The sequence below is a fragment of the Salmo trutta genome, chromosome 21 (assembly GCF_901001165.1).
Source record: "Salmo trutta chromosome 21, fSalTru1.1, whole genome shotgun sequence".
In the NCBI taxonomy this organism is placed as follows: Eukaryota; Metazoa; Chordata; class Actinopteri; order Salmoniformes; family Salmonidae; genus Salmo; species Salmo trutta.
In genome coordinates this window covers 35,025,304-35,041,523 of record NC_042977.1, presented here as the reverse complement: position 1 = coordinate 35,041,523, position 16,220 = coordinate 35,025,304, and the positions used below count along the sequence as shown (strand labels likewise).

General features: G+C 40.3%; 1 protein-coding gene across 1 annotated transcript in view; it reads left to right on the top strand.

Annotated features, from left to right (window-relative positions):
• The first annotated feature begins 5,894 nt into the window (after positions 1-5,894).
• Positions 5,895-16,220, top strand: part of LOC115157273 (zinc finger protein 567) — a 29,602-nt gene continuing 19,276 nt past the window's right edge. The window contains exons 1-2 of the mRNA XM_029705388.1: positions 5,895-6,355; positions 9,283-9,637. Of these exons, the coding sequence (XP_029561248.1) occupies positions 6,079-6,355; positions 9,283-9,637 (632 nt within the window). The 5' untranslated portion in view covers positions 5,895-6,078. The remainder of the gene's footprint in view (positions 6,356-9,282; positions 9,638-16,220) is intronic.

The window sequence follows — 16,220 nt, the reverse complement described above, 5'->3', positions numbered from 1 at the left end:
GTTTATGGTAACCCTTTCTGTCACTATTTTTCCGGAATATATATATCTATATATACAGTACCAGTCCAAAGTTTGGATATACCTACTCATTCCAGGGTTTTTCTTTATTTTGACTATTTTCTGCATTGTAGAATAATAGTGACGACATCAAAACTATGAAATAACACATATGGAATCATATAGTAACCAAAGACGAGTGAGACAAATCCAAATATATTTGAGATTTGAGATTCTTCAAAGTAGCCACCCTTTGCCTTTATGACAGCTTTGCACACTCTTGGCATTCTCTCAACCAGCTTTATGAGGTAGTTACCTGGAATGCATTTAATTCTATTAACAAGTGTGCCTTGTTAAAAGTTGATTTGTGGAATTTCTTTCCTTCTTAATAAGTTTGAGCCAATCAGTTTGAGCCAATGTAGGGGTGCTATACAGAAGATAACCCAATTTGGTAAAAGACCAAGTCCAAATTATGGCAAGAACAGCTCAAATAAGCAAAGAAAAACGACAGTCCATCATTACTTTAAGACATGAAGGTCAGTCGATACGGAAAATTTCAAGAACTTCGAAAGTTTCTTCAAGTGCAGTCGCAAAAACCATGAAGCGCTATGATGAAACTGGCTCTCATGAGGATCGCCACAGGAAAGGGAAGACCCAGAGTTACCACTGCTGCAGAGGATAAGTTCATTAGAGTTAACTGCATCTCAGATTGCAGCCCAAATATATGCTTCACAGAGTTCAAGTAACAGACACATCTCAACATCAACTGTTCAGAGGAGACTTCGTGGTCGAATTGCTGCAAAGAAACCACTACTAAAGGCCATCAATAAGAAGAAGAGACTTGCTTGGGCCAAGAAACACGACGAATGGACATTAGACTGGTGGAAATCTTTGGTCTGATGAGTCCAAATTTGATTTTTTTGGTTCCAACCGCAGTGTCTTTGTGAGACGTAGACTAGGCGAACGGATGATCTCCGCATGTGTGGCTCCCACCGTGAATCATGGAGGAGGAGGTGTGATAGTGTGGGGGTGCTTTCCTGGTGACACTGTTGTGATTTATTTAGAATTCAAGGCACACTTAACCAGCATGGCTACTACAGCATTCTGCAGTGATACGCCATCCCATCTGGCTTGCACTTAGTGGGACTATCATTTGTTTTTTAACAGGACAATGACCCAAAACACACCTCCAGGCTGTGTAAGGGCTATTTGACCAAGAAGGAGAGTGATGGAGTGCTGCATCAGATGACCTGGCCTCCACAATCACCCAATCTCAACCCAATTGATATGGTTTGGGATGAGTTGGACCACAAAGTGAAGGAAAAGCAGCTAACAAGTGCTCAGCATATGTAGGAACTCCTTCAAGACTGTTGGAAAAGCATTCCAGGTGAAGCTGATTGAGAAAATGCCAAGAGTGTGCAAAGCTGTCATCAAGGCACAGGGTGGCTACTATTTTGATTAGTTTAACACTTATTTGGTTACTACATGATTCCATGTGTTATTTCACAGTTTTGATGTCTTCACTATATTTCAACAATGTAGAAAATAGTAAAAATAAAGAAAAACCCTTGAATGACTAGGTGTCCAAACTTTTGACTGGTACTGTATCTTATCACCAGTCTCAACATCAACAGTGAAGAGGCGACTCCGGGATGCTGGCCTCCTAGGAAGAGTTCCTCTGTCCAGTGTCTGTGTTCTCTTGCCCATCTTAATCTTTTCTTTTTATTGGCCAGTCTGAGATATGGCTTTTTCTTTGCAACTCTGCCTAGAAGGCCAGCATCCCGGAGTCGCCTCTTCACTGTCGATGTTGAGACTGGTGTTTTGCGGATACTATTTAATGAAGCTGCCAGTTGAGGACTTGTGAGATGTCTGTTTCTCAAACTAGACACTCTAATGTACTTGTCCTCTTGCTCAGTTGTGCACCGGGCCTCCCACTCCTTTTTCTATTTTGGTTAGAGCCAGTTTGCTAATAAATCAACCGTTTCCAGCTACAATAGTCATTTACAACATTAACAAGGTCTACACTGTATTTCTGATCAATTTGATGTTATTTTAATCGACAAAAAAATTAGCTTTTCTTTAAAAAACAAGGGCATTTCTAAGTAACCCCCAAACTTTTGAACGGTAGTGTGTATATATGTATATATATATTTTTTTTAATTCTCACAAACACTGCTGCTTGCCAGCTTCGAAAAGCTGTACAATAGTAGAAATTATTATGTTGTAAACATTTCACAGAGGCACTAGCACTGCATATTCGTTTTTGTGTAACAAGGGTGATTTTATTTGAAGAACAATGTCTAACACTGTTTCTTTCAGTACACCAATAGCTGCAATCATGGATGTGCTAGTAAAGGCAGCTGTTGCAGAAATAACCAAACTTGTAGACGAGGGCACCGTCGTGCTACGTCTTGAAATGTGTCGGAAAGAAAATGAGATAGAAGGTCTTCAAAATAGTTTGCAACTTATTTCTCTTAAATGTTTTGCACACATTTGTTTACATCCCTGTGAGTGAGCAGTTCTCCTTTACCAGGATAATCCATCCACCTGACAGGTTTGGCATTTCAAGAAGCTGATTAAACAGCATGATCATTACACAGGTGCACCTTATGCTGAGGACAATAAAATACCCCTCTAAAATGTGCAGTTTTGTCACACAACACAATGCCACAGATGTCTCAAGTTGAGGGAGTATGCAATTGGCATGCTGACTGCAGGAATGTCCACCAGAGCTGTTGCCAGAGAATTGAATGTTTATTTCTCTACCATAAGCCGCCTCCAACATCATTTTAGAGAATTTGTCAGTATGTCCAACCGGCCTCACAAACGCAGACCACATGTACCCACTCCAGCCGAGGACCTCCGAATCTGGCTTCTTCACCAGCTGATGAAACTGTGGGTTTGCACAACCAAAGAATTTCTGCATAAACTGTCAGAAACCGTCTCGGAGAAACTCATGTGCACGCTCGTTGTCCTCACCAGGGTCTTGACCTGACTGCAGTTTAGCGTAGTAACCAACTTCAGTGGACAAATTCTTAACTTTGATGGCCACTGGGCATGCTGGAGATGTGTGCTCTTCACGGATAAATCCCGGTTTAAACTGGTTTTCTGATCCACGCCCCTATTTACTTTTTTTTTATCTGTGACTATCAGATGCATATTTGTATTCCCAGTCATGTGATATCCATAGATTAGTGCCTGATGAATTTATTTCAATTGACTGATTTCCTTATATGAACAGTAACTCAGTAAAATCATAGAAATTGTTGCATGTTGCGTTTATATTTTTGTTCAGTGTAGAAACATAAATCCCTCTACTTTCATATCACATCAAAATAATTTCACAAATGCAAAATAAACATTTACTGTACACTGTTTTAACCGGTTTTAACACTGTTGCAATCGACACACACAGGTATTCGGAGACGCAGATAGCTAATTAGCACAGGTAGTCCACCCCGTCTTCCGTCTGTTTTTCATAAACAAGCGCTGTAACATGGAATTATGGCCGTATGGGAACCCTAACCCTATAAAGGTGTGTATCAATTGAATTTCAAATGATTTTTATTTTTTTTGGTCTATATGAAAGATAACGTCCTTATGCATCCAAAACCGTACTGCAAGTGATGCTTGTTAATGTTCAGACTGAGCGGGGCGGCTTTTAACAAAACTCCCCCCTACAGAAGACGCCTTCGAACAATGACTTAAGTGTAATGTAATGGAACTGAGAGTCATGGTCAAGGCTGACTATGTGCAGAGCCTTTTGTAACATAAGCAATGGTGTGTATTCATGGATGCCAAGGGAAGCCAGGCTTCCCAAAAATTGACCAAGAAAAAAAAGAAAATGTATCTTTCATCACTCTGTGTTTTCATAATTTTCCTTCAATTCGCAGGAGGCTGAACGTACACCATATGACCAAAAGTATGCTCGTCGAACATCTCATTCCAAAATCATGTGCATTAATATGGAGTCGGTCCCCTTTTGTTGCTTTAACAGCCTCCACTCTTCTGGGAAGGCTTTCCAATAGATGTTGGAACATTGTTGCGGGGACTTGCTTCCATTCAGCCACAAGAGCATTAGTGAGGTCGGGCACTGATGTCGGCCGAGTAGGCCTGGCTCGCAGTCGGCATTCCAATTCATCCCAAAGGTGTTCAATGGAGTTGAGGTGAGGGCTCTGTGCAGACCAGTGAAGTTCTTCCACACCGATCTCGACAAACCATTTCTGTATGGCTCTCGCTTTGGGCACGGGGGCATTGTCATACTGAAACAGGAAAGGGCCCTCCCCAAACTGTTGCCACAAAGTTGGAAGCACAGAATCGTCTAGAATGTCATTGTATGCTGTAGCGTTAAGATTTCCCTTCACTGGAACTAAGGGACATAGCCCGAAGAATGAAAAACAGCCCCAGAGCATTATTCCTCCTCCACCAAGCTTTACAGTTGGCACTATGTTGCTCCTAGACGTTTCCACTTCACAATAACAGCCCTTACAGTTTCCCGGGGCAGCTCTAGCAGGGCAGAAATTTGACAAACTGACTTGTTGGAAAGGTGGCATCCTATGTCAGTGCCACGTTGAAAGTCACTGAGCTCTTCAGTAAGGCATTCTACTGCCAATGTTTGTCTATAGAGTACATTACTATGTGCTCGATTTTATACACCTGTCAGCAATGGGTGTGGATGAAATAGACAAATCCACTAATTTGGAAGGGTATCCACATACTTTTGTATATATAGTGTATATTACCCATGTCCTTGTTCAGCCATGACTCAGAGAAGAATAGTATATTACAGTGCTTAATATCCCGTTGATAAGATAGTCTCGAATGGAGCTCGTCCAGTTTATTCTCCAGCGATCGCACATTCGCCAATAGAACAGAGGGTTGAAGTGGTTTATTAATTTGCCACCATAGTCTCATCAGGGTGCCTGCGCGCCGGCCTCTATTGCACCGTCTTTGCCTATTTCAAGTGTTGGAGATTATGGCCTGGTCCAGGATAATCAATATGTCTTTCACCTCCGACTCATTGAAGTAGGAGTCCTCGTCTAAATCGAGGTTCTGATGTCCAGAAGCTATTTTTGGTCATAGGAAACGATGGCGGAAGCACCAAAAAATACACAAAATAGCACAATTGGTCAGGAGCCCGTAAAACGGACACCATTCCTTCCAGGGCCATTCTTCCATCTTCATACTGTATGCACATTCTGTTGGTTAACTTGAGTGTACTAGTCTGGAATGCATTAAAAGTCAGTTCATTTCCGTCTTTGGATTGAAGTCTCTGACTATTGACTATTAATCTGATTGTTAATTATACTGTGTGAATAAATAAGCCTGAGACTATAACCGTCCCTCTAAGATTCAGGGCTACTCAGAAAACCCCACCTCTTTAAGGAATACATGGGATAGGATAAAGTAATCCTTCTAACCCCCTCCCCCCCCAAAAAAAAGATATAGATGTACTATTGTAAAGTGGTTGTTCCACTGGATATCATAAGGTGAATGCACCAATTTGTAAGTCGCTCTGGATAAGAGTGTCTGCTAAATGACGTAAATGTAAATGTAAAACTGATCTCTCGCTTTCTCTTCCTCTCTCGCACACGCTCTCTCTCAAATTACTTTTAATAAATCTGCAAAGAGTTGTCAATTTACACTCAAGTATGGAAATCTCAGGTATCACATCTCATGCATAACCATGGTGTTGTTAAGGATGAGCAAGCAAATGTAATAACTTATGAGCATTGCCTGGAGATGTTTTGTGTCATTATTTATATCAATTCCATGTTTCTAATTTGTTTTTGTGAATAAACTTCTTAGGCAGAGAACTAATTGTCTTTTTTGTGTTTTCTGATTGATTTCACAGAAATATCCCAATATGTGGGCATTTATTGGAACGTTTACGGTTACCCCTTTTGTCGTCATTTCCGTTATCCGTCATTTGGAAAGAGAACATATTTTTTCGCACACAGTGCTGCTTGCCAGCTTCGACAAGCTGTAAAGTAGTAGAAACAATTATGTTATAAACATTTCCCAGAGGCACTAGCATTGCATATTCGTTTGGTGTAACAACGGTGATTTTATTTGAAAACAATGTCTAACACTGTTTCTTTCAGTACACAAATAGCTGCAATCATGGATGTGCTATCAAAGGCAGCTGTCGCAGAAATAACCAAACTTGTAGACGAGGGCACCGTCGTGCTACGTCTTGAAATGTGCCGGAAAGAAAATGAGATAGAAGGCCTTCAAAATAGTTTACAGCTGATGGAAAGAGAATTGCGGAAAGCTCAAAGCGAAGTAACAGCACGAGTGGCAAATGACAGGCAACATGCTGAGGGAATTCGGTTTGGGAGTGGGACTCCACAAAAAGGTGAGGCGAGCTGACTCGATTTAGTGCTATCAAGTCAGGTTATTTTGTCACTGTTCACGGTTTTGTTTGATACCTTATTATGGGTTCACAGCTTTGAAACCTATTGTTATTCTCATTTTTTGACCAAATCATTTATGCTTGAGTTAACTTTTTCTTCTCTAATTTGCCACACTGAAACTAAAATCCATGGTCTAAAGAAATGACACAAATTGCCATATTATTATAAGCAGTCTCACTTAAAACATATCTGTCGCCCCGTTAGACCTATGAGATTCCCTTAAAACACGCCACCTTCATACAGTTACGACCAGAAGTGACTTCTTCGTAGCTGGTTAGGAGAATTGGGTTGGGGTTAGCTAAAATGCTCTCCTAACCTGCTACGGAAATTCACTTCCGGTCATAGCGGGTGTGTTTTTAGGGAGTCTCTTTGAACTTTTTATGCAGATGTCATTCCTCGTGCTGAACATATTTGCCTCAAGGACCCTTAAGGTCCGTCAGGATAGACTTTACTCAATTAAGAAAAAGTGTACTTCTCAAATAACACAAAATTCTGTATGTAGGGCCATGCTACATATCTTAACTAACCCTTAGCCTTTCTCAAACTAAGTTAAGACATGGCTGAGCTATTGATAAAACAGGAAATTAGATTTTACTTGTCCATTTATGACCTTTCTAAATCCACTCCACAAAGACTTTACCATGATGAACCATGTTAAGTTCGGCATCGATACTTTAATTTAAATAAGTAAACTAACAATTCACGTTTTTGACTATGCAACACTAATGCTTAATATAATCATAAAAAATGTACTTCTCATGGACTAAAAGTCAGATTCACTCCAAATGTGGTATTTGGACTCATCACAATAACCCCCCCAAAAAAACATTTCAAAATTACACTGATACATTTAAAGATTTTTATTTAACTAGGCAAGTCGGTTAAGAACAAATTCTTATTTACAATGACGGTATACTCCGGCCAAACCCGGACGACACTGGTCCAATTGTGCGCTGCCCTATGGGACTCCCAATCACGGCCGAATGTGGTTCAGCCTGGATTCGTACCAGGGACTGCAGTGTTGCCTCTTGCACTGAGATGCAGTGCCTTAGACTGCTGTGCCACTCTATACCAGTAGATGCATATTAGCACATACGCTAATATGCATCAAAGGGTTTACTGGTACTCATTAAAGTCCCGTAGATCACTTCATTACTCCCTTCTTGTTTAGAAAGCTCTACTATACAAGCTTCTGACTTAACTTGATTGTTAAAGTATAAAAATATGATACCAAACCTGTTGGTTAACAGGGTTGATTAACTCTTGACATTCCTTGGGTCTCCACCGAACTAGGTAAATCCTCTTTTAGTTTTAATGCTTGACATTTTTGGAATCACTTACAAAATGAATTACATTTGGATTCCCTGGTGCCACTAGGGCAGTTTAAAACCCTGATGATAAATGAGTTCACTGAGGTGTGCAATTGTTTTGATTCACTTTAATAATTTGTGGGTGAAGTTGGACGTTCTAATGTAATGTTCTTGTTATTCTATCTTGTATCTTTTATTTTATGTCCTCAGGGCACCATTTGAAAATAAAACCCTGGTCTCAATTGGGCTCCCCTGATTAAATAAAAGTTAATAATTAAATGCAAATTATTCAAATATATTTTTCTCGTGAACCATGGTACCAAATGAAAATAGGCCCATGGTATATGTCTTAACATTAGCTTTTCTCAAACTAAGACAAGGGATTGGTCAAAAGATGGCTCAGTTATTGACAAATCAATAATCAAATCTTACGTGTCCAGTAATAAAACCACTGTAGATCCACTCCACAGTGGCCTATCAACTTAACACTGTTCATCCTTATCATGTTAGTCCCTAAGATGAACCACACTGAATTTTGTATTGATATCTCAAAGAACAGGGACACTATTAACTCATTCTTTGCATATGTAACGCTAATGCTCAAAATCATCTGCAATAATCTCATGAATCATACGTCAGATTCACTCCAGATTTAGTATTTAAAGTCATTGAATTAGCCTCTAATGAATTTGAGAATGATTAGTTGCTGCTTTTAAAGTTGGCCACGCTACCAGGCACCATATCACATCAGGGCTATAATAACTGAACCGATGGACATGGGGCCATGAAATGTCATATGTAAACCTTATGTCCTTAGAAGCTGTGTGAATATGAAGTCACTGCAACGTTAGATGGCTGCACCAGACCAGTTGGTGGCACAATAGATACTAAAGCAATAACTATTGGTCAAGTGGACTTTGTCTTAAGCAAATTGTTAGATTTAAATAATGCAGACAAACAATGTGAAATATTGTGATTAGTATATCGGTATAATCACATTGTTGCGCTATTATGTGGTCTGAACGTATTGAAAAGTGGATCTTTTTTTCTGGAAAATGTAAAACCTTAAGTCCAGCCGTTTGCGCAGTCTGTGACTATCTTTAAGTGTAATCAGTGAAAGCATTACCATGTTTATCTCTCAATATCACAAGGATGACGCAAGTGAACTTTAGTTTAATGCTGTACGTTTGAATGCAGCAGGTAATCATTCTTAAGTCATTACTTAATGTTTTGAGTTTATATACCAATTCGGAGGTCAGTTTGACTGGTTTATGTTAACATTTGTGAAATATTTTCAGCATTAGTGTATTGGTATATTGAGGTCATCTTTGATTTCTGGGACTTTTATTATGTCTGTTTGTGTAAATGATTTAAATCTGTTGGTACACTCCACATTAGTGTTCCAAAATACTTCAATACTCTCACAGCTGTACTACTTGGTTTGTTATCCAACTGATCTTGTCCTTTCTGTCATCCTGGGAACTCCATTCATTGTTGCTGGCAGCAATATTGACTTTATAATTTCTTATAATTTTATAAACCGTCTACTCTACTTCCAGGTGATGAAGAGAACCAAAAAGCCCAAGCCATGCCTGTAGAGGACCCAGTAGAGAGCTTCAATGAGCTGCAGAGGTCTGGACACCTTGAAGAGGTGAGGGGTGGACTGGAGTTTCTGGTGAAAGCAGAGCAGGTGGAAGAACATGTAGCCCAGGGAACCATACAAGATCCAGGAATCACAGACAGTGTGGACTTTAGAATGGACGAGAGAGATGGTCAGCTGTGGTCCTCTGTTACACAAGGACTAAGTGGGAATAATTCAGGCCACCCAGATGGGTCTTACTCTACAGGGAGATGCTTACAGATGTTCTCATCTCAGGCAGATCAATATCCCACTCCCATCCCATCCCATCCTTCCTGTAACTCTTTGTCCATCGTAGGGAAACCACTGGATGACATATTCAGCACTGTGAAAGTGGAGCCTGAGAGGCATCCTGTGTATCATGACAATGCCATGTCTGAGTCCATACATGCTGTGCAGGGGCAGTACAGAGATACTCTGCATCCTGTTGTGAGGGAGGGCTTCATTTTACATCCCAGACTGCAGCAGCCAGGACCTTCGTCACAAGGGCTCTTGAGAGCAACTGAGAGCACATCAGAGTCACACTCACACAACCAAGAGCATATTCTTAATAAGAACAGATTGAAAACAAAGAGGATGGTAAATGTTTGGAGAGCTGTACCAAACCAAAAAGTGTTCATCTGCTCATTGTGTGGAAAGAGCTTCCACCGCCATTGTCAACTTGAAGCACACCAGCACTCTCATGCTGGAGTCAAGCCATACAGATGTCTTGAGTGTGGGAAAAGTTTTACTCAGAAAAAAAGACTTAAGTCACATCAGAGTGTTCACACGGGTGAGAGACCTTTCAGTTGCAGACTCTGTGGCAAGATGTTTACAAGACAGGACAACTGCCAAAGACATGAGCGATTTCACAGTGGACAAAAGCCATTTAATTGTGTTCAGTGTGGTAAAAGTTTCACGGTTCTCTGTAACCTCAAACTACATCAAAAACATCAATGTAAATTTGCCAATGTCAGAATGTAAGATTGCATGTTGTAAAGTGTATTTCTCAGCATTGTATACTTAATGAACTGTTAATATCGATTGTTGAGCCGTTCAACTGTACTGAGATTAGCAGGTTTAGGTTTCCAACATGACACTGGTTTCTAAATTATGAATTAAGTATTTTCTTTGCCTCACCAAGAGAGCAACAGTTGCATGATAGCTTGAATTTTCTTGCGCATATGCTCCTGTAGTTACGGTTAATTTTTGTGAATAAAGCAGCAGTTTGACTTAGTGCATTTTGGGGTTAAAAATAAAGTTGACATTTGATTGCATTGTAAAACATCTTTAACATTTCTTCAATGACTGCAGTGTAAGTACAAAGCAACAAAATGTCAAACTGTGCTTTTTGACAACTGTCAATGAACCCCTATTTTTGTTTACGGATAGTTGAATTGTTGCCACAGTTCGAGGTAAGCTAGGCTATGTAACTTAAATTGCATGATTAACATTATTGCTTGAGAATTTTGTATCGTGTTGGTTTTGACATTACTAATAATAGCCAAATGTTTTCTTCCTGTTGTAGCCACTGTAGGTGTCCACTCCCAAGTGCGACTGTCAGAAGGATGCATTAAAGGCTTATTTTGGCTTGGCGTCTGCTCTAGGCCTGATTTCCCAAAATCATCTTAAGGCTAAGTTCATCGTTAGAACCTTGGTAGGAGCATCATTAAACCTCTGAGCAGTTTCCCAAAAACATTGTTAACTAAAGTTGCACTTGAAAATGCTCATTATTTACAGACTGCCTCAGACCACTGGTAGAACAGCTAAGTGCGTCATTAGATGCTTTTCCCCCCTTCTGTGTCATTTTATACACTGAATATCTCTGCAAACATAGAATCAAGATGTTTGTCTCTGTGACCGACGATAACTTCAGAATGAAGTCGACCACACATACTAAGTTGCCAATGTCTTTTCAATTGTTACAAACAAGCGAAAGGCGAAAAGATGCTTCAAATGAAAACCGATGACTGCATTTAAAGATAAATACAGTAGGATTATAGGCTTTGGTTAGATTCCTGGGGTCACCCATACTAAAAATGTATGCACCATTGAGGGCTGGTGGGAGGAGCTATAGGAGGACGGCTCATTGTACTGGCTGAAATGGAACTAATGGAGTGGTATCAAACACATCAAGCACGCATGTTGGACTCCGTTCCAATAATTCCATTCCAGCCATTACAGTGAGCCTGTCCTATAGCTCCTCCACCAACCTCCACTCGTATGCACGCATGACTGTAAATCACTTTGGATAAAAGTGTTTGCTAAATGGCATGTTATTTTATACTTCAAATATGTTAAATCAAATTCATGTTCACTCAATTGAGCTACTGTCTGTAGTCTTTGCCTCAATATATTACATTATCTGTAATAACAGGTGCACAATGATGTGCCAAATGTGATTTAGTTAAGGGTAAGCTGACTATTTGCAGTCAGAGTTGGAGTTGACCCATCATCAGTATTGTGGCATCAGTCATATACTTTATGTATTTCTGAGCACCTCCAAGATGATAGCTACTGCAGGAACACCCCGAATTGCTGGTCTAGCAATGTTCGTTTTATTCTAAACGTAACCCATTTCTCCTAACCTTCTACGTTAATTCACCTAATCTTTATATTTCCCCTAACTGCCAAAGTAGATTCTTCCCATTATTATTATTTGTTGTTACAGCGCATCAAGCAACCTGGTCTCGGATAAATACGTCCTCCAATATGTATTTTTTTTTATACCATTATTTAACTAAGCAAGTCAGTTAAGAACAAATTCTTATTTACAATGACGGCCTATCAGGGAACAGTGGGTTAACTGCATTGTTCAGGGGCAGAACGACAGATTTTTACATTGTCAGCTTGGGGATTTGATCCAGCAACCTTTCGGTTACTGGCCCAATGCTCTAACCAAGGCTACCTGCCGCCCCATAATGTAAAACAAGTTCCATCATCCAATTCGGTACTTCCGGGTAAGACGTACGACACTATACATCCTCTAATTCGTATGATACTGTACAACCACTATTCTATTCATAATGTAACATATCATACTGAATAATATGAATTCCTCTGAGTCCATGTTGAAAAATTCTGACAGTCACCACTGCTCTTTCGCTATATATTTCCATTCATATGTTAGAACACAGTGCATTCGTAAAGTATTCAGACCCCTTGACTTTTTCCACATTTTGTTAATATAAATGGATTAAATAAAGTTTTCCTCAATCTATACACAATACTTCATAATGACAAAGAAAAAACAGGTTTTTAGATTTTGCAAAGTAAAATAAAACAGATACCTTGTTTACATAAGTATTCAGACCCTTTGTTACGAGACTCGAAATTGATCTCAGGTGCATCCTGTTTCTATTGATCATCCTTGAGGTGTTTCTACAACTTGGAGTCCACCTGTGGTAAATTCAATTGATTTGGAAAGGCACATACCTGTCTATATAAGGTCCCACAGTTGACAGTGCATGTCAGAGCAAAAACCAAGCCATGTGGTCGAAGGAATTGTCCGTAGAGCTCTGAGACAGTATTGTCGAGGCATGGATCTGGGGAAAGGTACCAAAAAAATTATGCAACATTGAAGGTCCCCAAGAACACCAGTGGCCTCCATCATTCTTAAATGGAAGAAGTTTGGAACCACCAAGACTCTTCCTAGAGCTGGTCGCCCGGCAAACTGAGCAATTGGGGGAGAAGGGCCTTGGTCAGGGAGGTGACCAAGAACCCGATGGTCTCTCAGACAGAGCTCCAGAGTTCCTCTGTGGAGATGGAAGAACCTTCCAGAAGGACAACCATTTCTGCAGCACTCGACCTATCAGCCCTTTATGGTAGAGTGGCCAGATGGAAGCCACTCCTCAGTAAAAGGCACATGACAGCCGGCTTGGAGTTTGGCAAAAGGCACCTAAAGACTCTGACAATGAGAAACAAGATTCTCTGGTCGGATGAAACCAAGATTGAACTCTTTGGCCTGAATGCCAAGCGTCACGTCTGGAGGAAACCTGGCACAATCCCTACGGTAAAGCATGGTGGTGACAGCATCATTGATGTGGGGATGTTTCTCTGCAGCAGAGGCTGAGACTAGTCAGGATCGAGGGAAAGAAGAACGGCGCTAAGTACAGAAAGATCCTTGATGAAAACCTGCTCCAGAGCGCTCAGGACCTCAGACTGGGGTGAAGGTTCACCTGAATGTCCTTGAGTGGCCCAGCCAGAGCCTGGACTTGAACCTGATCGAACATCTCTGGAGAGACCGGAAAATATCTGTGCAGGAAAGCTCCACATCCAACCTGACAGGGTTTAAGAGGATCTGCAGAGAAAAATGGGTGCCAAGCTTGTAGTGTCATACCCAAGAAGTCAAGGTTATAATCACTGCCAAAGGTGCTTTAACAAAGTACTGAGTAAAGGATCTGAATGCTTATGTAAATGTTATTTCAGTTAATTTTTTATTTTAAAAAATGTAATACATTTTAGAATAAGGCTGTACCATAACAAAATGTGGAAATTGTGAAGGAGTCTGAATACTCTCTGAGAAAAAAGTTGTTAATTTCCTCAATACATGCCAATATGAGCGTTTCTGCATCTCATCGGTAAACGGGCCAGCTACATTGCCCTGGTTGTAATCAAACCCTAATATCCAGAATTCATAGTGATTTCGGGAGGTGAAGGACCTCCCCATGGAGGTGTGAGAAATATCAAAATGTCTGTGTTTTTAGCCAGCACTTTAAGGCAGAGGATCTCGAAAACGGCACTGAAGTCTCAATTTATAGGGTTGCCAGGTCGAACGTTGAAAAGTGATGCCATTCTATTGGTTTTCCCCTTAGCTCCCTCTTTGAAATTATCTGATCAGCCAACATCAGCACAGCAGAAATTAAGTCAATCAGGGGTAACGTAGCTAATGATACCTAGATAACTAGGGAACAATACTGAACAAAAATATAACAGCAACATGCATTACTTTCAAAGATTTTACTGAGTTACAGTTCATATAAGGAAATCAGTCAATTGAAATAAATGAATTAGGCCCTAATCTATGGATTTCACATGCCTGGGAATACAGATATGCATATTTTGGTCACAGATACCAAGGGGCGTGGATCAGAAAACCATTTGCCTCATGCAGTGTAACACATTTCCTTCACATAGAGTTGATCAGGCTGTTGATTGTGGCCTGTGGAATGTTGTCCCACTCCTCTTCAATGGTTGTGCGATGTTGCTGGATATTGGCAGGAACTGGAACACGATGTGGTACACAATGATCCAGAGCATCCCAAACATGCTCAATGGGTGACGTGTCTGGTGAGTATGCATAACATGGAAGAACTGGGACATTGTTAGCTTCTAGGAATTGTGTACAGATCCTTGCAACATGTGGCTGTGTATTATCATGCTGAAGCGATCAGGATCTCGTCAGGGTATCTCTGCATTCAAATTGCCATCGATAAAATGCAATTGTGTTGGTTGTCCGTAGCTTATGCCTGCCCATACCATAACCCCACCGCCACCATGGGGCACTCTGTTCACAACATTGAAATCAGCAAACCGCTCGCCCACACGACGCTATACACATGGACTGCGGTTGTGAGGCAGGTTGGATGTACTGCCAAATTCTCTAAAATTACATTGAAAGGTGGCTTATGGCAGAGAAATTAACACTAAATTCTCTGTCAACAGCTCTGGTGGTCATTCCTGCCGTCAGCATGCCAATTGCATGCTCCCTCAACTTGAGACATCTGTGGCATTGTGTTGTGACAAAACTGTACATTTTAGTGTACTTTTATTGTCCCCAGCACAAGGTGCACCTGTAATGATCATGCTGTTTAATCAGCTTCTTGATATGCCACACCTGTCAGGTGGATGGATTATATTGGCAAAGGAGAAATGCTCACTAACAGGGATGTAAACAATTTTGTGCACAGAATTTGAGAGATACGCTTTTTGTGCGAATGGAAAATTTCCGGCACCTTTTATTTCAGCTCATGAAACAACACTTTAGATGTTGCGTTTATATTTTTGTAAAGTATACATTTGTTTATCTAAACCAAAATCTAGCTAGCTAGCTTTCATAATACGCTTGCGAGACATTTCATAGCAGCTGCCTAATTACATTGATATGCTATCTGGCTATGTGATTTGTAACTTTGCAAGCTAACATTAACTTCGTTAGGTTACTGCAGAGGCTAATGTGACTGTCTTATATTTAGTATCTGATCCCATCAGCACCACCAGGAATTAGTGTAAGTCACCTTCAAAAATCTACTAAATTGTTCCATGACTCCATGATGATCAAATCAATATGCTGGAGCTAGGCATAAACATGGTCTGTGTCTTGTCATAGTTGGTGTGTAGGCTACAACTTTTACTGTAGTTTTCTCTGTATTATGGAGGCTTAGCTTTTTAATTAGTGGTAAATACATGTAAAACCAAGCTCATGCTGTTCTCTAGGTCATGAAATGTTGACCGTGAGGACTTGCATATTTGCGCTATAAATGGAGCCCTGGGTGTCTGGAATGATGACAAGTTGCCTTTCGTAATGCATATACAAAATCTGACTACGAAACTAGGATCCAAGATTGTTTTTTTTATATCGAAATAAATCATGCCTTAGTATTAAAAATAGGAGAAAGATTGTTCAAACAACGCTTCTCCCTGCATTGGATTTTGGTGATATTGTTTACATGCAACCTCTGTTTTAAAACCCTTGGACACAGTCTACCATTTGTCACAAGGGACAAGTTTAGGACTCATTGTAGTCTGTACAAAAATTTGGGATGGACCTCTGTAAGAAGAAAGATGCATTCTATTTTATTTATTTACAAAGCAATCTTACAGAAACTCCCTCTATATGTAACGTCATTAAGATAAAAATCATAAGCTACCAAATCCGTT